Source organism: Otolemur garnettii, unplaced genomic scaffold (assembly GCF_000181295.1).
Source record: "Otolemur garnettii isolate 467f Iridium unplaced genomic scaffold, OtoGar3 scaffold00035, whole genome shotgun sequence".
Classification (NCBI taxonomy): Eukaryota; Metazoa; Chordata; class Mammalia; order Primates; family Galagidae; genus Otolemur; species Otolemur garnettii.
Window position 1 is genome coordinate 3,929,673 of NW_003852430.1, and position 18,292 is coordinate 3,947,964.

Here is an 18,292-nt window from a genome sequence, read left to right on the forward strand (position 1 = left end):
CCTTCCCACCCTTTTCTTTCCCTCTCTTTTTCCTTCCCACTCTTTGTTCCTTCCCACCCTTTTTCTTTCCCTCCTTTTTTCCTTCCCACCCTTTTCTTTCCCTCCCTCCCTTTTTCCTTCCCTCCATTTCTGCATCACTTGCCCTGCCTCCTTTGCTTGTCCAGCCCAATCCTTTCCTCCCTACATCTACATCTGCAACCTGCCCTTTTAACTTTCAGGTTTACCCTATTCTGGTACAAGACCTATGCTATCTGACCCACAAAAGCGCGATGCCCTCGGTATTTGCAGCAGTCCTTCACTTACCAATTACTGCAATTCAGATTCCTGCCTCATTTGCAGCACTTACTTTTACCTCTTCTTTACAATAGTGATGTGGATACATTTGTGGCCTGTTTACTCACTGCTAGATAATCCTCTGACTCTTAACATTTGGTGTTGATCATTTAGCAGACAGAGGATCCACATATATAGAAATGAATCATCATATGCGCGGACCTAATGGGGTGTTTGTTAAATGTTATATTGATCAGAATAAATAACATAAAAAAGAAATTATTAATTTTCCAAGAAATTTATAGTCAGCTTCATTTGCTTTGTGAATTTCATGAATCCAGAATTTATAACATTTCTAGCATCCAGAGAACTTAAAGTCTTTGTCTATAATAAGTCATCAATATGTACATGTAATAAAAAAATCATCATAGGTTCTAGGAGAGGGAAAGGATATTTTCCTTGAGTTAAAGGAAGCTGTCATAAAAGATTATTTTGATTTGTACTTGAATAAAAGTTATAAATGCTTTGCTATTCCTAAACCCTTGCACCAAAGTTAAACCTACTATCATATATGTGTGGGTGGGTTATTCAGGTGGATCCTACAAGGATTCCAGTGTTTCCTGGTTAGTTGAAATGTAATCTTCAGGGGATTGAACAAGGGACTTCAGGCAGCCTTATGTGATTATGTGATTTTTCTCCCCCATAACTAGAAAGGAAATTTTCTTTAAGCTGGAAAAGGGGTTCAGATGGTTTGGATACAGAAAGGACACCAAATATCTAGAACACAAGCAATGTAGCGAATGAGGTTTGGTAGCTCAAGGCATTTGTGGAAGTGTGTCCCCAGATTGATGCGGGTGCAACACTATAAAACTGTGTCCTAGACTGCACCTGGGGTTTCTGACGACTTGATCTGCCCTTTGAAAAAGCCCATAGCTTTTATTTCAAAACAGCAACATTTTCTCCTTAACTGTTTCTATAAGCAGTTTGCATCAGCAGAACTTTTCAAGTATCTCAGAATGAAGAACTCCACAGCTTTGTAAGGGATCGGAAAAGTCAGCCTCCTGAGAAGATGGATAACTATCCTGCTAGGTGCACTTCGTACAGGTGCACCCTGCTGCCCCAGGGTGCGGGGCATGCATTTTATGAAGAGGGTTGCACAGGGAAGATCCATAAGCAGCTGTAACCTCATCTGCTCCCTGCACAAAACACAGGATTGCTCTCAGTTCTCTGGAAGACAAGTTTGCTGTTATACCTTCTGCTCCAAAACCATGTCACAAGCTGGTAACTTGTCCTCTTCTGTGAGAATTTAGTTTGGTTTTGTCAATCACCAATGTCTTTCTCGTGATTCTTTTCTTACTGCATAAATTTGAAGATAATTACAATCTGTACTTCTATTTTTTGAATTCTTTTATTTTAGAATTTTACGGGTGTACAAATGTTTTGGTGACATGAATTGCTTTTGTACAGTTTGCGTCAAAGTTCTATAAGTGCGCCCACCACCCAGATGATGTGCATTGTACTCATGAGGCATGAATTTACTCTGAATTTCTTTATTATTTCAATGGATTTTAATGAATAGTTCCTAGAAAGTTCACCATGCTCACTTTCAATTTATATTCAAATTTATTCAAAGATAATATCACCCAGTATTATTGGAAAATCCTACATAAATAATAGAACTGACATTTCAGCCCCCATATGATTTGCATAGGTTACAGAAATATTTTTCTGGACATAGTTCCCCTGCTCATCTCAATCTTTGATATATTAATTTTTGCTATTTCTAGAAGTGTTTCTAGTACAATAGACAAAATTTCAGCCACTTCCCCTTTCTAAATAACCATTGAAAAAACATCAACTGAAAATGATGTGGTGTAATCACAGCACCATGAATCATGGAAAACGACTATTTCATGAACTTAAAACTATCTTAATACTCTCACGATCACAATGGTATTTTCCGAGGCAATTTGGAAGGCATCTAAAAATTAAAAGATAATTAAGTAGCAGATTATGATCCATGTATCAACCTGTTCTCATCACGGCAACTTAGACATTGGGACAGAAGTTATGCCTTTTGATTTCTCAACAGTTAAGTAACACCACCTTGTTCTCACCCTAAATGATAAAGGTGAAATATGGTAAACTGGTGCATGGAGCAAACATGGGAGGTCGTAATGTGTTTCCAGTATGTGGCATCTTGCCATTGACCACAGCCTCTTGGAACAAGACAAAGTCATTGAAATAGTTAACAGATGTTAGCCGTACTTGAAATATAAAAGTTCTATTGCTAAAAATTATGGAGGGGTCAGATGGAGATTTGGCTCTTGGTCTATAATTCAACTGACTTGGCAAATGAAGAGTTGAGATCCAGAAGCATAACACGTAATATTGAGGCCACACACTCTGCCGGAGCTCATAAACTACTGACAATGTGTACACCGGGCTAAGCCCACTTGATTAAGTATTAACACAGTATTGGATACTGAGTGAAATCTGAAGTCAATTTTCCTGTCTACTAAATTAAAATGTTATTTCTATGAGAGTGAAAGAGACTTTTTTCCCAGGTTCAAAAGTATGACCACAAACTTCATTATTTGTCTTCGGCCTGCAATTTCCCTGATGACTGGTATTGCTTTCTGTAGACTTCATAATCTATTCAGTTATAATCTTTTTAAAGAGTATCTCTTTCCCCCTCACATTACAGAACAAGTTGACATTAATGATTTTTAGGTGAATATGTATACATAGCTGAAATTGGTCTTCTCAGACTGAAGTCAGAATTCCACCCAAGTCAAATCCCAAAGGAGGCTCGTGCTACTTTAGAGTTTGTGGTTTTATTCACAGCTTTGCAAATAAAGTCACCAGCTTCCATCACTTTGTGAAGATTCACGCCCTAGTTAGGAAAGGGGGAAAAGGAGATTAGAGAGAAAAAAGACACTACCAATCCTCTTTAATTTAAAATTACTAAACAACATGCTGTTCATTATCAATTTGAGGGCAACATTTGTTTTCATGAATCATGTAGTCACCATTTTAAATTTTTCTGCTTTATGAAAACATATCTTGGATCTTCCCCTTACATAGTAACATAGGCTTGACACACCTGAACAATGTAGTGTAGTTTAGGCTGGGACCTAAAGCCTAGGAAAGACAGTATTTGAACTAGAAAACATTTAACAATATCGGTGAAGTGCAATCAAAATGGTGATGCTGTGGAGGAATTTATAGATGAAAACTGACTTAGAAAAACTCCTCTTTAGTATGTAAAAGTGATAAAGCCATGAAGTTTATAGGAAGGCGAATGAATATATATGTCTGTATGCACACGTACATACATTATCTACAAGATGAAAAACACTATTCATAGTATGATGTTGAAGGAGGTAGTAGTAAGTCAGATACAATGAAGTAATATTTAGTGCACATCTGGAACCTGTTTTCCTGAGACGTTGTACTGTCTGAAAGTATAAATAGGATCAACAAAGGCTTAGGTAAATCCACGGATGACAGATATGCAGTTGGGTATGGAGGCCAAGTTCACGGCATGCTCTCAGCCTTGGTGTAACGAAAGGTCACTATCTAACTCTCCACTCCACACTTTGCTATCACAGGAGGAGGCCAGACATTGGATGGGTTAACCCCCAATTTTCCCTTATGTAGCATTTCATAACCTCCAAGTCCTCCCTCAACATGGACTGGAAAAAAATGTGGGCTTAAAACTGCACATACTCAGTCTTCCTTTCAATATCTATGGCAATCTGTTATTTTCTTAAACTATACAAATATAAATACTCCTATGGGTTTTTAATAACTGTAATTATCATTTTAGAAATTAAAGACATTAATATAATTAATCACTTCCCCTTCCAAAAGTTTAGAGTGCCCTTCTCTTTGCAGTTTACTGCTTTCTTTAGGAATGATAAAGAAAAATATTTTGCGAATGACACTTGTAAATGACTTTTTTTTTTTTTTTTTTTGCAGTTTTTGGCTGGGCCTGGGTTTGAACCTGCTACCTCTGGCATATGGGGTTGGCGCCCTACTCCTTTGACTCATAGGCGCCACCTTTATTATACATGGGTCACTATGAAACTTTAGAGACAGACTGTGCTCTGATCCATTATTTCACTTCTAAGAAACCCAGTGGACAACGTCCTTTCTGATTCACCCGGTGTTGCCAGGGAGGCTTTATTTGTCTTTACTGCATGGATTTTATGTTTCTTCATTTTCATGCATCTCAGAACTTAAGTCATGGCCCAAGTAAAGTTACTTTCAGGGTCCTAACATGTGTGCTTTGGCTTGAGAAATTTGATTTTGTCAAGACCATAGTAATAGCTTTGAGGGTAGTAACTGTCAGGCAAATTTTAGTTAACTATTCTTAATTCGAAGCTAATTAAATTTTGTAAGTAACTCGTTTCATGTGTCTTTCATTTCTGAATTACATTCACCAAGGTTTAATGAAAATGTTTTAGTCATTACTGTTCTTCATTTTTAAAGAATTCCATTTGTAACAATTACGCAGAATTCGTTGATGCCAGAGCAAAGAAGAGTTTTGTTTTGGCCTTTCTCCACCATTTTATTTTAATTAACAGAGATGATTATGAAAGAGCACTGCATTTATTTCTGAATCATTTATCAAGTGCTTAAATACACCTCTAGGGTTTTATGAACTTCATGCAGGATGTGGTTTCTGCTTTCAGGGAGCTTATGGTCAAGCAGGAAACATGAAGCTATAAACAGAATGTGTGATACTATAGTTCAAGTCATGAATAGAGATATTCCCAGAAAGGAGAGATGTGGGGCCATGGAGCCATGAAGAAAAAGGGATTAGAAACAAATGTGTCAGGAAACGGTGTCAAGAGAAGTAAATCTTGACCCAAGTTTCAAGGGATTATATGAATCAGTGGTTTTCAATGAGTGTGCCATGTGGCACACTGGTGTGCCCTGAAAGTATCTTGGGTATACCAGAAAAATTTTAAAGATCATCAATTAAATTATTTCAAAAGAAGTTAAAAGCACAATAAGTCTATCTTTTTTCTTTTACACTTTTTTTGGGGATCAACATAATTATTTGTGCTGGAGAAGTTTAACTATAGGGCCAAGTGTACCGTGAGATAAAAAAAGGTTGAGAAAAACTGATATGAGTCATTGAGGACACAGAGAATGTCTAGGCTGCCATAGGTAGGATGAGAGAATAGCAATAAAAGATATCTGAAAAATACTAGGGTATATATGGATAGAAGAGAAAATACCCCCTTTTTACTGGACAAGTTCTAAATAGGACAGATGACGTGAAAGAGCCAGACCCTGCCGTGTAGGAAGTGAGAATCCATTGCTGGGGGCAGAGAAGCAGAGCTTATTCATACTTGTGTTTTAGACAGAATCCTCTGATGGCAGCGTGGAGGATGAATTTAAAAGCAAGTCTGGAGCCAGTCAACCCATGCAGAAAATGAACACCCAGAAAGAGCTAAGAACCTATGTTCAGGGAATCAGAGTGAGGAAGGGACAAACCACCAAAATATTTCAGAAGTCAAAGTCAGTGGCTCTTGCCTATTGATTAAATCTCAGACCCATAGTGATTGGATTCTGCAAAGAATCTTGGTTGGTAGCTTGGTGACTGGTGAATTTGTAGCAGCTGCTCAATGCAGCGATCTTCTTTGCATTGTGAAATTCTTAGGAATAAACTTATTTGTATTTCAACCCCACAGTGATACTGAGCATCAGCTGTCAGTTGAGTTCGATTCAGTTATCTAAATCTTTAAGAAAATATCTATTTTCCTTCAGTTTTTTTCATGGCCTCGTGATGGAAATAATTAAGCTACTTTGCAAATGAAGCAGTATTTATTCTAACCAGAGAAGATAGGTGATGGCTTTTGGTGCTTGTGGGCAACAGCTGGTGGTGTTTAGTGCCACGAGAAAGCTAAATCTGCCTCTCGATAAATATTTATTGAGCATCTTTATGACCCAGACACCAAGTAAAAATAAGCTACAATTATTGCTCTCTGGCTGCATGGGAAGGAAGATACATAAAGAAGATCAGGATACAACCTTGTGGTAAGTTCTGAACTAAAACAGAAGGTAGCCTGGAAGAACCTGACAGTTTGGCCTGGGAAATAGGGAGATTCTCAAAGACGTTTTTTTAGAACGGCAGAGCCTCACTTTCCCGGTGGAGTATGGGCTATTAGGCCATTCCAAGTGGGGGTGAAAGCATGAGCAAAGGTGGGAATGTGGATGAACAATGCAGAAACGGAGACTGCAAGAAAATTCAGTGTCACCAGGAGCACCAACATAAGTACAGTGAGGAAAGAGGAGAGGCAGGGGCCGCAGAGAGGGAAAAATCCATTTTGTAATCCGAATAATGCCTTTACATCTCAGAGAACATTCTGAATGTCTCATAATCTCTGGGCAGTTTTCTTCCCTTTTACATTACATCTCTAAAAAATATGCCCTATAGACTAACACGTTATGCCAATATGCATGGAGCAGAACAAGGGGCTGATTTTGGTGGACATTATTACATGGCTTGTGACTTTTCAGAGACTAATCGTAAAGAGACGATGTTTGACATCCAGAGTCCCACATGCTAAGTATTCTTAAGCTCCACTCTTCCACTGACCATTTTAAAAGGGCCCTGGGATCTTTTCCAGAAGCCTTAGCTGTCACCGTGAGACAATCAAGGTCTCAGTTTCCTCTAAGGAAAACATCCATACAAAAAACAAAGCTGCAAAACTCACTCCACAGTCATCGCAGCAAAGACACAGGCTCAGGCTCACAAAGTGTGTGAAGTCGAATCAGATAATACATAAAGAAGCACTTTGGAGGTCATGAAGCTCCATAAAAATGTTAAAAGGTAGCATTATTGGGGATTCCGCTACAGCAATAAGTTACTTTATAAGCCCCTGAAAGAATTTTTATTGTATTTTCCCACTGTGCATTTTAGCAAATAGCAAAAGTGTAGTAAAACTTTGACCTCGAAATTGCTTCCCACATCTGAGAAGCATTGCAATTTGGAGCTGCAAGGAACGCATGAATATTAAAATATGTTAAAGTAACTTACTGTATTGAGTCCCAGGCCATTAAGCATATATATCAAATCCTCAGTGGCTACATTCCCTGAAGCACCTTTTGCATAAGGGCAACCACCTAATCCAGAAACTGCAGAGTCCACCACGTTAATTCCCATCTGGAAAACAAAGCAAAACAACCAAAGCTTGTGTATTTATGGCAAGTAAATGGTTGCATTTTTATTTAACCTGTGGCAAAGAGCAAATAAGCAAAATCTGACCCTGTTATTCAAATATATTCACTTCCCCACCTGTTGCTGGAGCTGTCCCAGGGGTGTTGATTTCCCTTCTGACTAATCTTGTCTCTTAGGCTAACAGAAACTTTGCTAATGCCCTCCCTCTGGAAGTAGAAAAATCTTTGATCAAAATTAAAGTGGTGTTACTCATTGATAATAGTACAACGGTAGATGGTAGATCTTGAAGTAAGCTTAACTTACTCCCAGGGTTTATATAATCTCCAATTCTCTAGCTTTATCATAAAAGCATCACATAAATGACATGGACTATTTCTAACATCCCAACTAAGAATCAAAGTGCCTTAGAAGATTGGAAGTGGGGTGTTTAGAGACGAGGGTTCACTGTATTTGAAATAAAACCTTGCGGGTTCAATTTACTCATTCAATTTACCAGTGTTTATTGAGCTATTATTTTTTTGCACAATACTCTGCTTTCAAAGAAGTGAAGAGACGTCTAAGAGGCAAGGCCACTGTCAATAACATCAGCTCATATTTATTGGATCGTCACTAAGTTCCAGACATTATTCTTAACATTTTATGTGTATTAACTCACAGCTCTCACAAAAGCCACGAGATAGATACACTTCTCTCATCCTCAATTCACAGAAAGAGAATCTAGGTGCAGAAGTCAAGTAATTTATCTAAGGTCACCCTCTGGTAGGTGGGGTCCTCTGTCTCTAGAGAACGTGTCTTGATTTGTTGCCTCTGGAACAAATTAAGTTGGCACACGACTGGTGCTTGGTGCTCTCAGAGATGGATAAGTTCTGCATGGGCTGGAGAAGCTTTGGAGGACATGAGTGCTAGGTCTGGTGGAAGGTAAACAGAAGTGACTAAGGGAGAGAAAGGGAACTGAACTGTAGCTAGGAATCAAATTGCACCTAGGAACTGTTCCCTGGTGGGAACAGATGCAGAAAGGAGTTCCTGGTGACTGACCTATAACTGATCTACAGCTCATTACCACCTAATTAGCATAGCATGGATGGAGCTTTTACGAGGACTTAAAGGAAAGCTGTTATATAACCCTACTATGTAGCCTGCTATGTATCTCCAACCTGTCAGTCACTCCAAAGGCAGGAAACAACAACCAGCCCTGCCAGGAGAAAGGTGGAACAAACTCGTGAACATTTAAAAGGCAATGCGTGATCAGATGTCAGGGTTTTTCTCCACCAGTGGAGATTGACCTGTTTCTCTCTCTGGAATATATTCTCACTTTGTGACTCATCGTGTAGCTCCCTTCTTCACTGTCACTTAGTCTAGCTTCTTTCTTTTTCCTGTAACAAACTGTGCAGGATGGCTCTCTATCTGTTATCAGCTCAACTTGGCCCCAGCACCCATTCTTGTGACCCTGGGGACCAGAAGACCAGAAACCATTCAGACACACCTAGCATAAGCATAACAGGATCTGAGAAAGGATATCAAATGTTTATAATAGGAGACAGGAGGCTGGCATCCCATGCCCCTGTGAAAGATGACAATTAGGTAATCAGAAGCTGCAGAGAGGACAAATCTGACTCTTTACTCTTGGGCACTGAAGAACAAGTAACACGATCTCATCTAAAATGAGAAGCAACTGGATACAGAGGAATTGGCCAACCAGCTAGGTCAGTGATTCTCATCACAGAACTGGAATCACAAAATGCTTCTACCTCCCCAAATTTCTGATTCAATGGATCTTGCCAAGGTCTCGAGAATGTGCACTTTTAATAAGATCCTGGCTGCTGCTGCTGCTGATGATGATGATTTAAGGGGTCTTTCTTGCTCTTTTTTTCTTTACTTTTATTTGGAAAAAAATGTATTCTAGAATAGTTTTAGATTTTCAGAAGATTTGTGAAGCTAGTACAGAGAGTTATTATATATTACACACTCAGTTTCCTCTCTGGGTAACATCTATTAAAGAAAAAATTATTCAATGATACTTGTTAAAAGTATAGCAAAGAAGACTTTATTCAGGACCACTGTGTTAGTGAAAGCGAACGCTGCAACAAGGTCTTTCAGGGAGGCAGAGAGATGGGGCTCAACTCCAAATGCTGCATAGGCAAGTAGGAAGGATCAGGGTGGTGGTCAGTGGATGGAAATTACTAAAGAAAATCAGTGTAAAAGGAATTCTGGCTTACCTGACCTAACAGGATTTTTGCTGAAGAAAGTCAAGATGATCAGATATCACCTGTGGGTTGGTGGAGACGGAGTGACCTGATCAGCTACGGAGGATGGATGGATATAAAGGATGAAAGTTCTTGCTGAACTGTTGGCAGGAATTACTAGCATTGGATTTTACAAAGAAGTACACAGGCAGACTTAAAAGAAATTTTGGAAGCCTGATTAAATTTTGGCCAAGCAAATTCTTTTTGTTGAATCTTATATTATTTTTGTATATGTATCACAACTGATGAAACTAATAAGCAAATATTGGCATATTTATTATTAACTAAAGTTCATATAGTATTTGAATTTATTTAAACATTTTAAAGGCATTTCTAAAGACAATTTTTAACCTGATGTCTTTTTTTCTGGTCCAGGAACTCCTCAGGACACTATATTTTATTAGTAATCACGTCTTCTTTGGCCCTTCTGGGCTGTGACGATTTCTCAGACTTTGACTATTTTGAGTGATACTGCTCATAAATTTTGTACAATATCCTTAGATTTGGGTTCGTCTAACTTTTTTTTTTCATGATAAGACTGGGGGTGTACAGTTTAGGCAGGAAGAACACAGAGATGAAGTGTCATTGTCAAGGCATCGTATCAATGATACGTACTACCGACATGAATTATGACTGCTGAGATCAACCTTGATTGCCTGAGTGAGGTGATGTTGCTGGGTATCTGTCTTATGAAGCACAACCCCTACCCCCTTTCCATTCTGTACTCTTTGGAAAAAGTCAAAGAGTAAAGAATATCTGTATAAATTATTTGGAATTCTTCTGTATGAGAGATTTGTCCATTCTCCCATGTTATATGTTCATATGTTTATATTAGTAGTGATTCCCAGATATTTATCTATATTTGTTTTACTACTTTGGGATATAATTTAATACTAATGTGTGTGGGTTTTCCTCAAATTGTTCAAGATTTGGCCATTGGGAGCCTTTTCAATGGGCTCCTGTGTCCCTTTGGTATGCCCAGGGGATTGTGCTTTTTGAATCACTTTTCTAGAGTTTCCCTAGCAAGACTTAAGAGAATGCTTTCCAAAGCTCACAGAAAAGAGTTACCATCCTTAAAAAGCCCTGGAATTCTCTAGCACATACCGTAAGTTTACAAAAATTAAGACTGTTTTTGCATCTCTTTCTTCTTATATTTCTCAACATAGAAAGGCCTCAGATCTGACAAACCCCATCATATTCAGATGTTTATACTGTTCAGCTAAAATACTGGTGCATTTACAGCAATTTTTATTTGGCATAAATCAAATTAGTAAGAATAAGGGAGCGTGTACTAGAAGTTAAATTTGTAGCATTGTCTAGTAGTTGTAAAAGGCAAATATTAAGGTACTGGCACATTGTGAGAGTGGGCCATGACATTAAATAGGCAGGGGGTATTCTTGGCTTATACTGTAGTTTAAAACTGATTTATTTAGTAGAGTTGAATCTATTACCTGAGGAGACAGAAATTAGAGTGAGTTTCAATGCTGTCTACCCATCACAATCATTTGAGGCCTTTTAAAAATACTAATACCTATGCTTCTCTTTATACCAGTTAAGTCAGATGTCTGTCTGGAAAGGGGTCAGACATCAGTGTTTCATTAAAGCTCACTGTGGTTATTCTTTGTGCAACCCTGAGGCAAGACTCTTACCTATCTCATTTTTTACTGATTCTGGATATGAGTCAGCCTTAACAATAGCGAAACTCTGTAACCTGGGGCAGTAAAAAGTTAACCATAACATCTGAACATTTCAAAGAAACCAGTTTTTGAAAAAAGACCCCAAAAGGTATGAGGTAGTCAAAGGAACCAGCATGATAGATTGAAAAATGGCTTCAGGCCTCGATGTGCATGATTAACTCTCGGGGGCTGGAATCCACTTATCCAGTTCCCTTTCTTACTGCTGAGGATCAAGACTCTAAAACTACAGAGGTCCCAGAAAGGAACCTTGTCAAAATAATACAGCTTTTAGTCTTAATTAGCCTTTTGGGAAACAGTGAAAAACCAAACAAACTTCACTCTTCTGTTTTGTACTTAAAGGCTAATGTAACTTACTGTTTGGATAAGAGTAAAACTTTTACTTGTATTAAGGTAACCAGTGAGTGCCATAGTAGAGGAACAGTAAATGACCAATGTCACAGTAGAGCAAATACAAATAAACAGTGAATTCAAGAAAATATGTTCAAACTCACAAAGATTGTGAGTGAAAATGAGAATATTATATTTTATACTTTCATATTAACAAAGATGAAAGAAGAATGTTTATAAGTGAAATGCCTATATGCCTCTGGCCAAAACAAGCCGTTTGAGAGAGAGCAGTGAAAAGACTTTGTGCAGGCATAATTGTGAGAAACTGAGGCAGAATCCCATATGGCCAGGTTAGTTGCAGGCCTAACATAACCAAGGCTCTGGCTGGAGAAGCATTTCCAGAGATGCCCAGACTGCATTAAGGAATTAAGGTTGACTTCATAAGGCCGATAAAAAAAGCCCTTTGGAAAACTGGCCAGATACCCATCAGTAACCTTTCCTGACCTGTGGTAAATAATGAAAGTCACTTGCTAACGGGTCCAGGAATGGAAATGTGCTCAGGGACCTCAAGAGAAGAGGAATACCCAATGCATACAGGTATCTAATGGCACAGATGAAACCTGGGCTCATGAAAGGCTTTGAGAAGTCCAGCCTGAAAATTGCTTTTAAAAGGTTCCAGCAAAAAAGGCCTACATGGGAGCAGAGGTTTACACACAAATTCCTGTATGCCCAAGAAGTTTCTTTATGCCTTGTTTAAAGATCCGAAGTAACAGCCACCAAATGGCAAGGCCAGCAAGGGCAGGTATTCAATCTACCTTGTTCCTCCCTAGCCTCGGGCTTCATCAAATAAGAACAAAGAAGTAATGGCTAACAACATGTTCTCCATTAAGTTAGGTTAAATTGGGTTATGTTGAAAGTGTTATGTCAAAAGGTGTACGTTGAGTGGATTATCAGAAGCTAATCGCAAGGTAGTCACATAATGTTTAAATGGATCAATGAGGTCATAGCTGTATTGTGTGCATGTACAAAATTCCCTATATGAACCAACCACAAATAAAGAAGCTCAGCATTTTGCCTGAGCAAGCAGATGGTCACCTTTATTTAAAACACAATTTCAATAAGCATGCTTATTCTCTACGACATTGCTTTTCCATGAGACCCTTACAACAACAAATGTTGATAATGAAATAGTATAGAGCAATGAAAAATGGAGCAATCTACATCTTCAACAATATGGAAAAAATCTCACAAACCAAAGGTTGCTTGCAAAAAGGCTCAAGAGGACATAACAATGTGATTTCATTTGAATGAAGTCCTAACAGTAATACTCAGTGCAGTTAGAAGTTAAGGTCATAGCTATCCTTTGAAGTATCAATCAAAACAGACACCAGGAGAGCTTCTGGGATGCTGGCAACATTCCATTTCTTGAACTAGGTTGTTAACACTAGTAATATAAGTTTTATGTGCATTATACATCAATAAATGTCAATGACAAAAAGGGCATTTTTAGAAGGGAAGGTAAACAAACTAGTGGGAATATCTAGTAAATTGGATTTCATCCGGTGAGAAATTAGTTAGTAATCTTAAATTGTCAGTATTCTTTGTATTAGTGATTCCTTATCACAATTTCATCCTAGGAATATTTAACAAATGTGAAGTAAGTAATTAGATAAGAAACAAAACCAAATAAGTATGTATAGGTTGCCCATGGTATACAACACACACACATACACATTCATATAAAGACTCACCACAGTATGTTTTTTAAGAATGAAAATTTGACAATAATCCAAATGTCTCATATGAAGAATAATTTTAATTAAGGTAGAGCTATAAAATGGATAAACACTATTTAAATATATGATCAAGAGAAAGAAACAGGCTAGAGGATAACAGTACAAGTATAAAGGGTCATGATACCATTTTTTAAAACAAACACACAAACAAAAAACCAATAAGATTTGGATGATATTCCAAACGTGAACGCAGCAACCATGAATGGTGTGTTTATAGGTGATTTATTTTCTTCTAATTCTATTTGTCTCTGTTTTCCACTTTCCCTACAAGGGATGTTAATTACATATATCAGTAGGAAAAGAAAATAAAACTTTCTTCAAACTTTACATTGTAGTACAATGATAATAAATAAATGAGAACGAGTGTATATAAATTTAAGACTGAATTACTCATTTAACAAAACTTTACAACTAATTGATCTCAGTAGAGTTTAAGACTGCAGGGCTAATTACAGACATAATCTGGCAAAACAGAGATAATATGGGTAAAATGGATGCTGGAAAAGAGTCTTCCAATCTTTTCTAGTATTCAGTTACCTCTAGATATGGATTCTCTTTCAGAAAGCTCCAGCCGCAATTAATTGAATCAATCCTAAGAGCAGCCTGTTCGGCACAGCCAGTATCCCCTTAATACCAAACCAGAAATGGGACAGAATTAAAAAAGAAAACTAGAGGCCAATATCACAGTGGATGCAGAGGCAAAAACTACCAAGAAATGCTAGCAAACAAAATTCAGCAATACATCACAAAGATGATTCACCATGATCAATTAGGATTCATCCCAGAGATTCAAGCATAATAAAACATATGCAGATCAATAAACATGATTCACCTTAGAAATGGAAGCAAAATCAAAGATCTTATGATCATCAATAGATGCAGAAAAAAATATTCAATAAAATCCATCACTCTCTCATGATAAAAATCGTCAAAAGACTAGGCACAGAAAGAATGTATCTCAAAATTATAAAAGCCACGTATGACGAATCCACAGCCAACATCATACTGAATGAGAGAAAAGTTAAAAGCATTCTCCCTAAGAACTGGAACAAGACAAGGGTGCCCCCAGTGTTACCATTTCTATACAAATAGTCAGAGCAGTCAGACAAGAGAGAGAAATAAAGGGCACCCAAATTGAGAATGAAAAGGTCAATTTAGGCTTGGCACTTGTAGCTCAGCAGCTAGGGCCCCAGCCACATACACGGGGGCTGGTGGGTTCAAACCCAGCCCACGCCTGCCAAACAATGACAACTACAACAAATAAATAGCTGGGCATTGTGGTGGGTGCCTGTAGTCCCATCTACTTGGGAGGCTGGGGCAAGAGAATTGCTCAAGCCCAAGCATTTGAGGTTGCTGTTAGCTGTGACACCATAGCACTCTACCCAGGGGTGACATAGTGAGACTATCTCAAAAAAAAAAAAAAAAAAAAGAAAAGAAAAGAAAAGAAAAAGATCAATTTATCTTTGTTTGCTGATGAAATGATATTTTATCTAAAAAACACTAAAGACTTTACCATAAGATTCCCAGAATTGAAACATAAATTCAGCAAAGTTTCAGTATACAAAATTAGTGTACACAAATCAGTAGCATTTTCTATATACAGATAACAATCAAACTGAGAGTCAAACCAAGGACTAGATCTATTAACAATAACAACAAAGAAAATACAGTGCTCAGGAATATGTTTAACTAAGGAGGTGAGAAATCTCTATCAGAGAAACTACAAAATACTGGGGAAAGAAATCATAGATCACATAAACAAATAGAACATACCCTGCTCGTGAATTGGCAGAATCAACATTGTTAAAATGTCCACATTGCCTAAAGCAATTTATAGATTCAATGTAATTCCCACTGAAATACTAATGTCATAATTTACAGATTTAGAAAAATAATCCTAGACTTCATTTGGAACCAGAAAAGAGCCTAAACAGCCAAAGCAATCTTAAGCAAAAAAAACAAATCTAGAGGCATCATATTACCTACTTCAAATTATGCACATGGCTATAGTAACCAAAACAGCACGGTACTGGTATACAAGTAGAGACGTAGCCCAATGGACAGAACGGAGAACCCAGAAATAAACCATGACGAGCTATGACCAAGTGATCGCTGACAAAGCAGACAATAGTATACACTGGACAAAAGGAAGCCCTATTCAGAAAATGGAGCTGGGAAAATTGGATAGCCACAAGCAGAAGAATGAAACAGGACTCCTATTTCTCATGATGAAGAAAAAATAATTCAAGATGGATAAAAGACTCGAATGCAAGATGTGAAACTATAAAAATTCTGGAAGAAAATGTATGAAAAGCTGTTATAGATATCAGCTCAGACAAAAAGTTTATGACTTAGACCCCAAAGGCAAAGACAGCAATAAAAAAATAAATAAATGAGACAATTACATTAAAAATTTCTGCGCAGCAAAAGAAATCATTAACACAGTGTACATACAACCTACAGAATGAGATAATATATTCACAAACTCTACATTCAACAAAGGACTCAAACAAATTAGCAAGTAAATAAATGAAAACACAACTCCATCAAAAAGTGAGCAAAAGACAGGAACAAAAGTTTTCCCCCCAAAAAACTTATACAAATGGCCAAGAAATACATGACAAAGAACATCATTAGTCATCAGGGAAATGAAAATTCCAACTACAATCACACACTGTTGTTGTGATCCTCGCACACTGGGAACTTGTTCCCTGTAGTTGTAATATTTGCACACTATTGGGGGGAATACAAATGAGTGCAAGCTATGTGGAAAAGAGTATAAAAATTCCTCCAAGAAGGAAATTTAGACCTATCATTTGATCCAACAATCCTGCTACTGGTTATCTACCCAAAAGAAAATTAATCCTTTTATTAAAAAGACACTTGGATTTTAATGTTTATTGCAGCACAATTCACAACTGCAAAGACATGGAATCAACCTTAGTGCCCATCAATTCATGAGAGGATAACAAAAATATGGCACGTATATTTTCTTGCCTTTTTCAGCCATAAAAAGGAAGGAAATAATGTCATCTGCTGCAGCTTGGCTGAAACCAAGGGAAGCATCTCAGAAGTGGAAAACCGAACACTGCACTTTCTTACTCCTAAGTGGGAGCTAAACGATGGGCACACGTGGGTGCAAAGAGAGATGAAGGATGTTAAGAACCAAGAAAGGGGAGGGTGGGGAGGATGAGGGATAAAAAATTTACTGACTTCATAAAATGAACACTGTTCTGCTGATGGGCACATCCAAAGCCTTAACTTAGGCATCATGCAAAATATCCATATAACAAAAAAATATTTATACCTCCTTAATATTTTGAAATTAAAGAAGATAAAAGTTTAAGTAAGCAAGTATGAAGAAAGTTAATTCATGTGCCCATTACCTATAAAGGACACCCTGAAAGAATTAATTCCCTTCAAAGTCTTTCTTCAAAAAAAAAAAAAAATTCACAGTACTTTAAAAATATTTCTTTTTATTCAATGTCCCTTAAATTCTCTCCTGTATTAAACATACAATTAATTTCCCCATAAATATAGATCTTCTCAATGGATAATGTTACCGTGTACTCATTTATATATATTCTTATCTCTTAAAAAGCTACTTCCGACATTTGTAGTCATTCTCTTCTAAGAACGTTTGATCTTACTTATATGTTTTCTTCACATCTACTTCCTTATCCTATTAGAAATCATTGTAATAGGATGTAAATAAGTTCTGAAAGAACTAGGAAGGACAAAGTCTTATTTGTTTTTGTTATTTATCTCAAATGGAGGGAATGTAGTTGTATTTAACCATTTAAATCATATCAGGTCATCACGTGTTTAAAATAATAGATGAGCCTTTAGCTGATTTTATCTGTATTAATGGCGTCTTAGAATGGTTCCTTTCCCTCCTCTCCAAACACAAAGCACTATTTCCTTACTGAAGCTCCTGGGGTGTGTGTGTGTGTGTGTGTGTGTCTGTCTGTGTGTGTGTGTGTGTGTGTGTACAGAAGCACACAGCAGAAGCAATTCTTAACATCATGTCACAAAAACAAAACATTGATTATTATTATTTATGAAGACAAGTCCATCTTGTAGGTGAGGAACCACAAGGTGGCAATGTAGCACCAAAATCTACCAAGTCAAAGTCAAGCATTTATAATCTCATTGTGGTCTAGCCCCAAAATGATTACACACATACATAATTAGGCTTATGTTTGTCAAACAAATAATTTCCTTACGTTTACTATAAGGACACTTTTACTAATGATGGGGAAGTCATAACTATGCAGTTCAATACACGCAGTATATTTTTGTTTATCTCCCTTTGTCCCAAAGTGTTTATTAAGCATGTTTTATGTTCCAGGGACTTGGAATTTAGGCAAAGTACTATAGCTCACAGAACTTGGCATTGGAAATTAAAATGACTATTTTTTTTATATACCACTAAGAAGTAGCTTACTATTATGTGTCTTAAATGAGAAGTAATTGTCTTTAAAGCTCAGGGAACTCATGACCCCCAATATTGAGGTGTCCTTGGTTCCCACTTTTCTCAAAGCTCATAATTCAAGCTACTAACCAAGTGGCCCAGGTGTGATAAACCTGGTTAGTTTGATTATGTATACTCTGTCTGTGTGAACTCTTGGATAACACGAGGGCTCAGGAAAATGGATAAAATACTATTGGCAACTTTTTATGGACAATGGAAAATTGCAAATTTCTTCTGTACTACACAATCTTAGGTGAGCCTGGAGGAGTATTAATTTTGTGTTA

At 37.3% G+C, this 18,292-nt stretch overlaps 1 protein-coding gene across 3 annotated transcripts in view; it reads right to left on the reverse strand.

Annotated features, from left to right (window-relative positions):
- Positions 1–2,728: 2,728 nt before the first annotated feature.
- Positions 2,729–18,292, reverse strand: part of HMGCLL1 (3-hydroxymethyl-3-methylglutaryl-CoA lyase like 1) — a 141,329-nt gene continuing 125,765 nt past the window's right edge. Inside the window, exons 5-6 of one of the 3 annotated variants that reach the window (XM_012805063.1) lie at positions 7,331–7,456; positions 2,729–3,169 (exon numbers count right to left, since the gene is read on the reverse strand). In XM_012805063.1, coding sequence (XP_012660517.1) covers positions 3,068–3,169; positions 7,331–7,456 — 228 coding nt within the window. In that variant the 3' untranslated portion in view covers positions 2,729–3,067. The remainder of the gene's footprint in view (positions 3,170–7,330; positions 7,457–18,292) is intronic. The other 2 variants (XM_003789657.2, XM_003789656.1) reach the window with 2 other exon arrangements.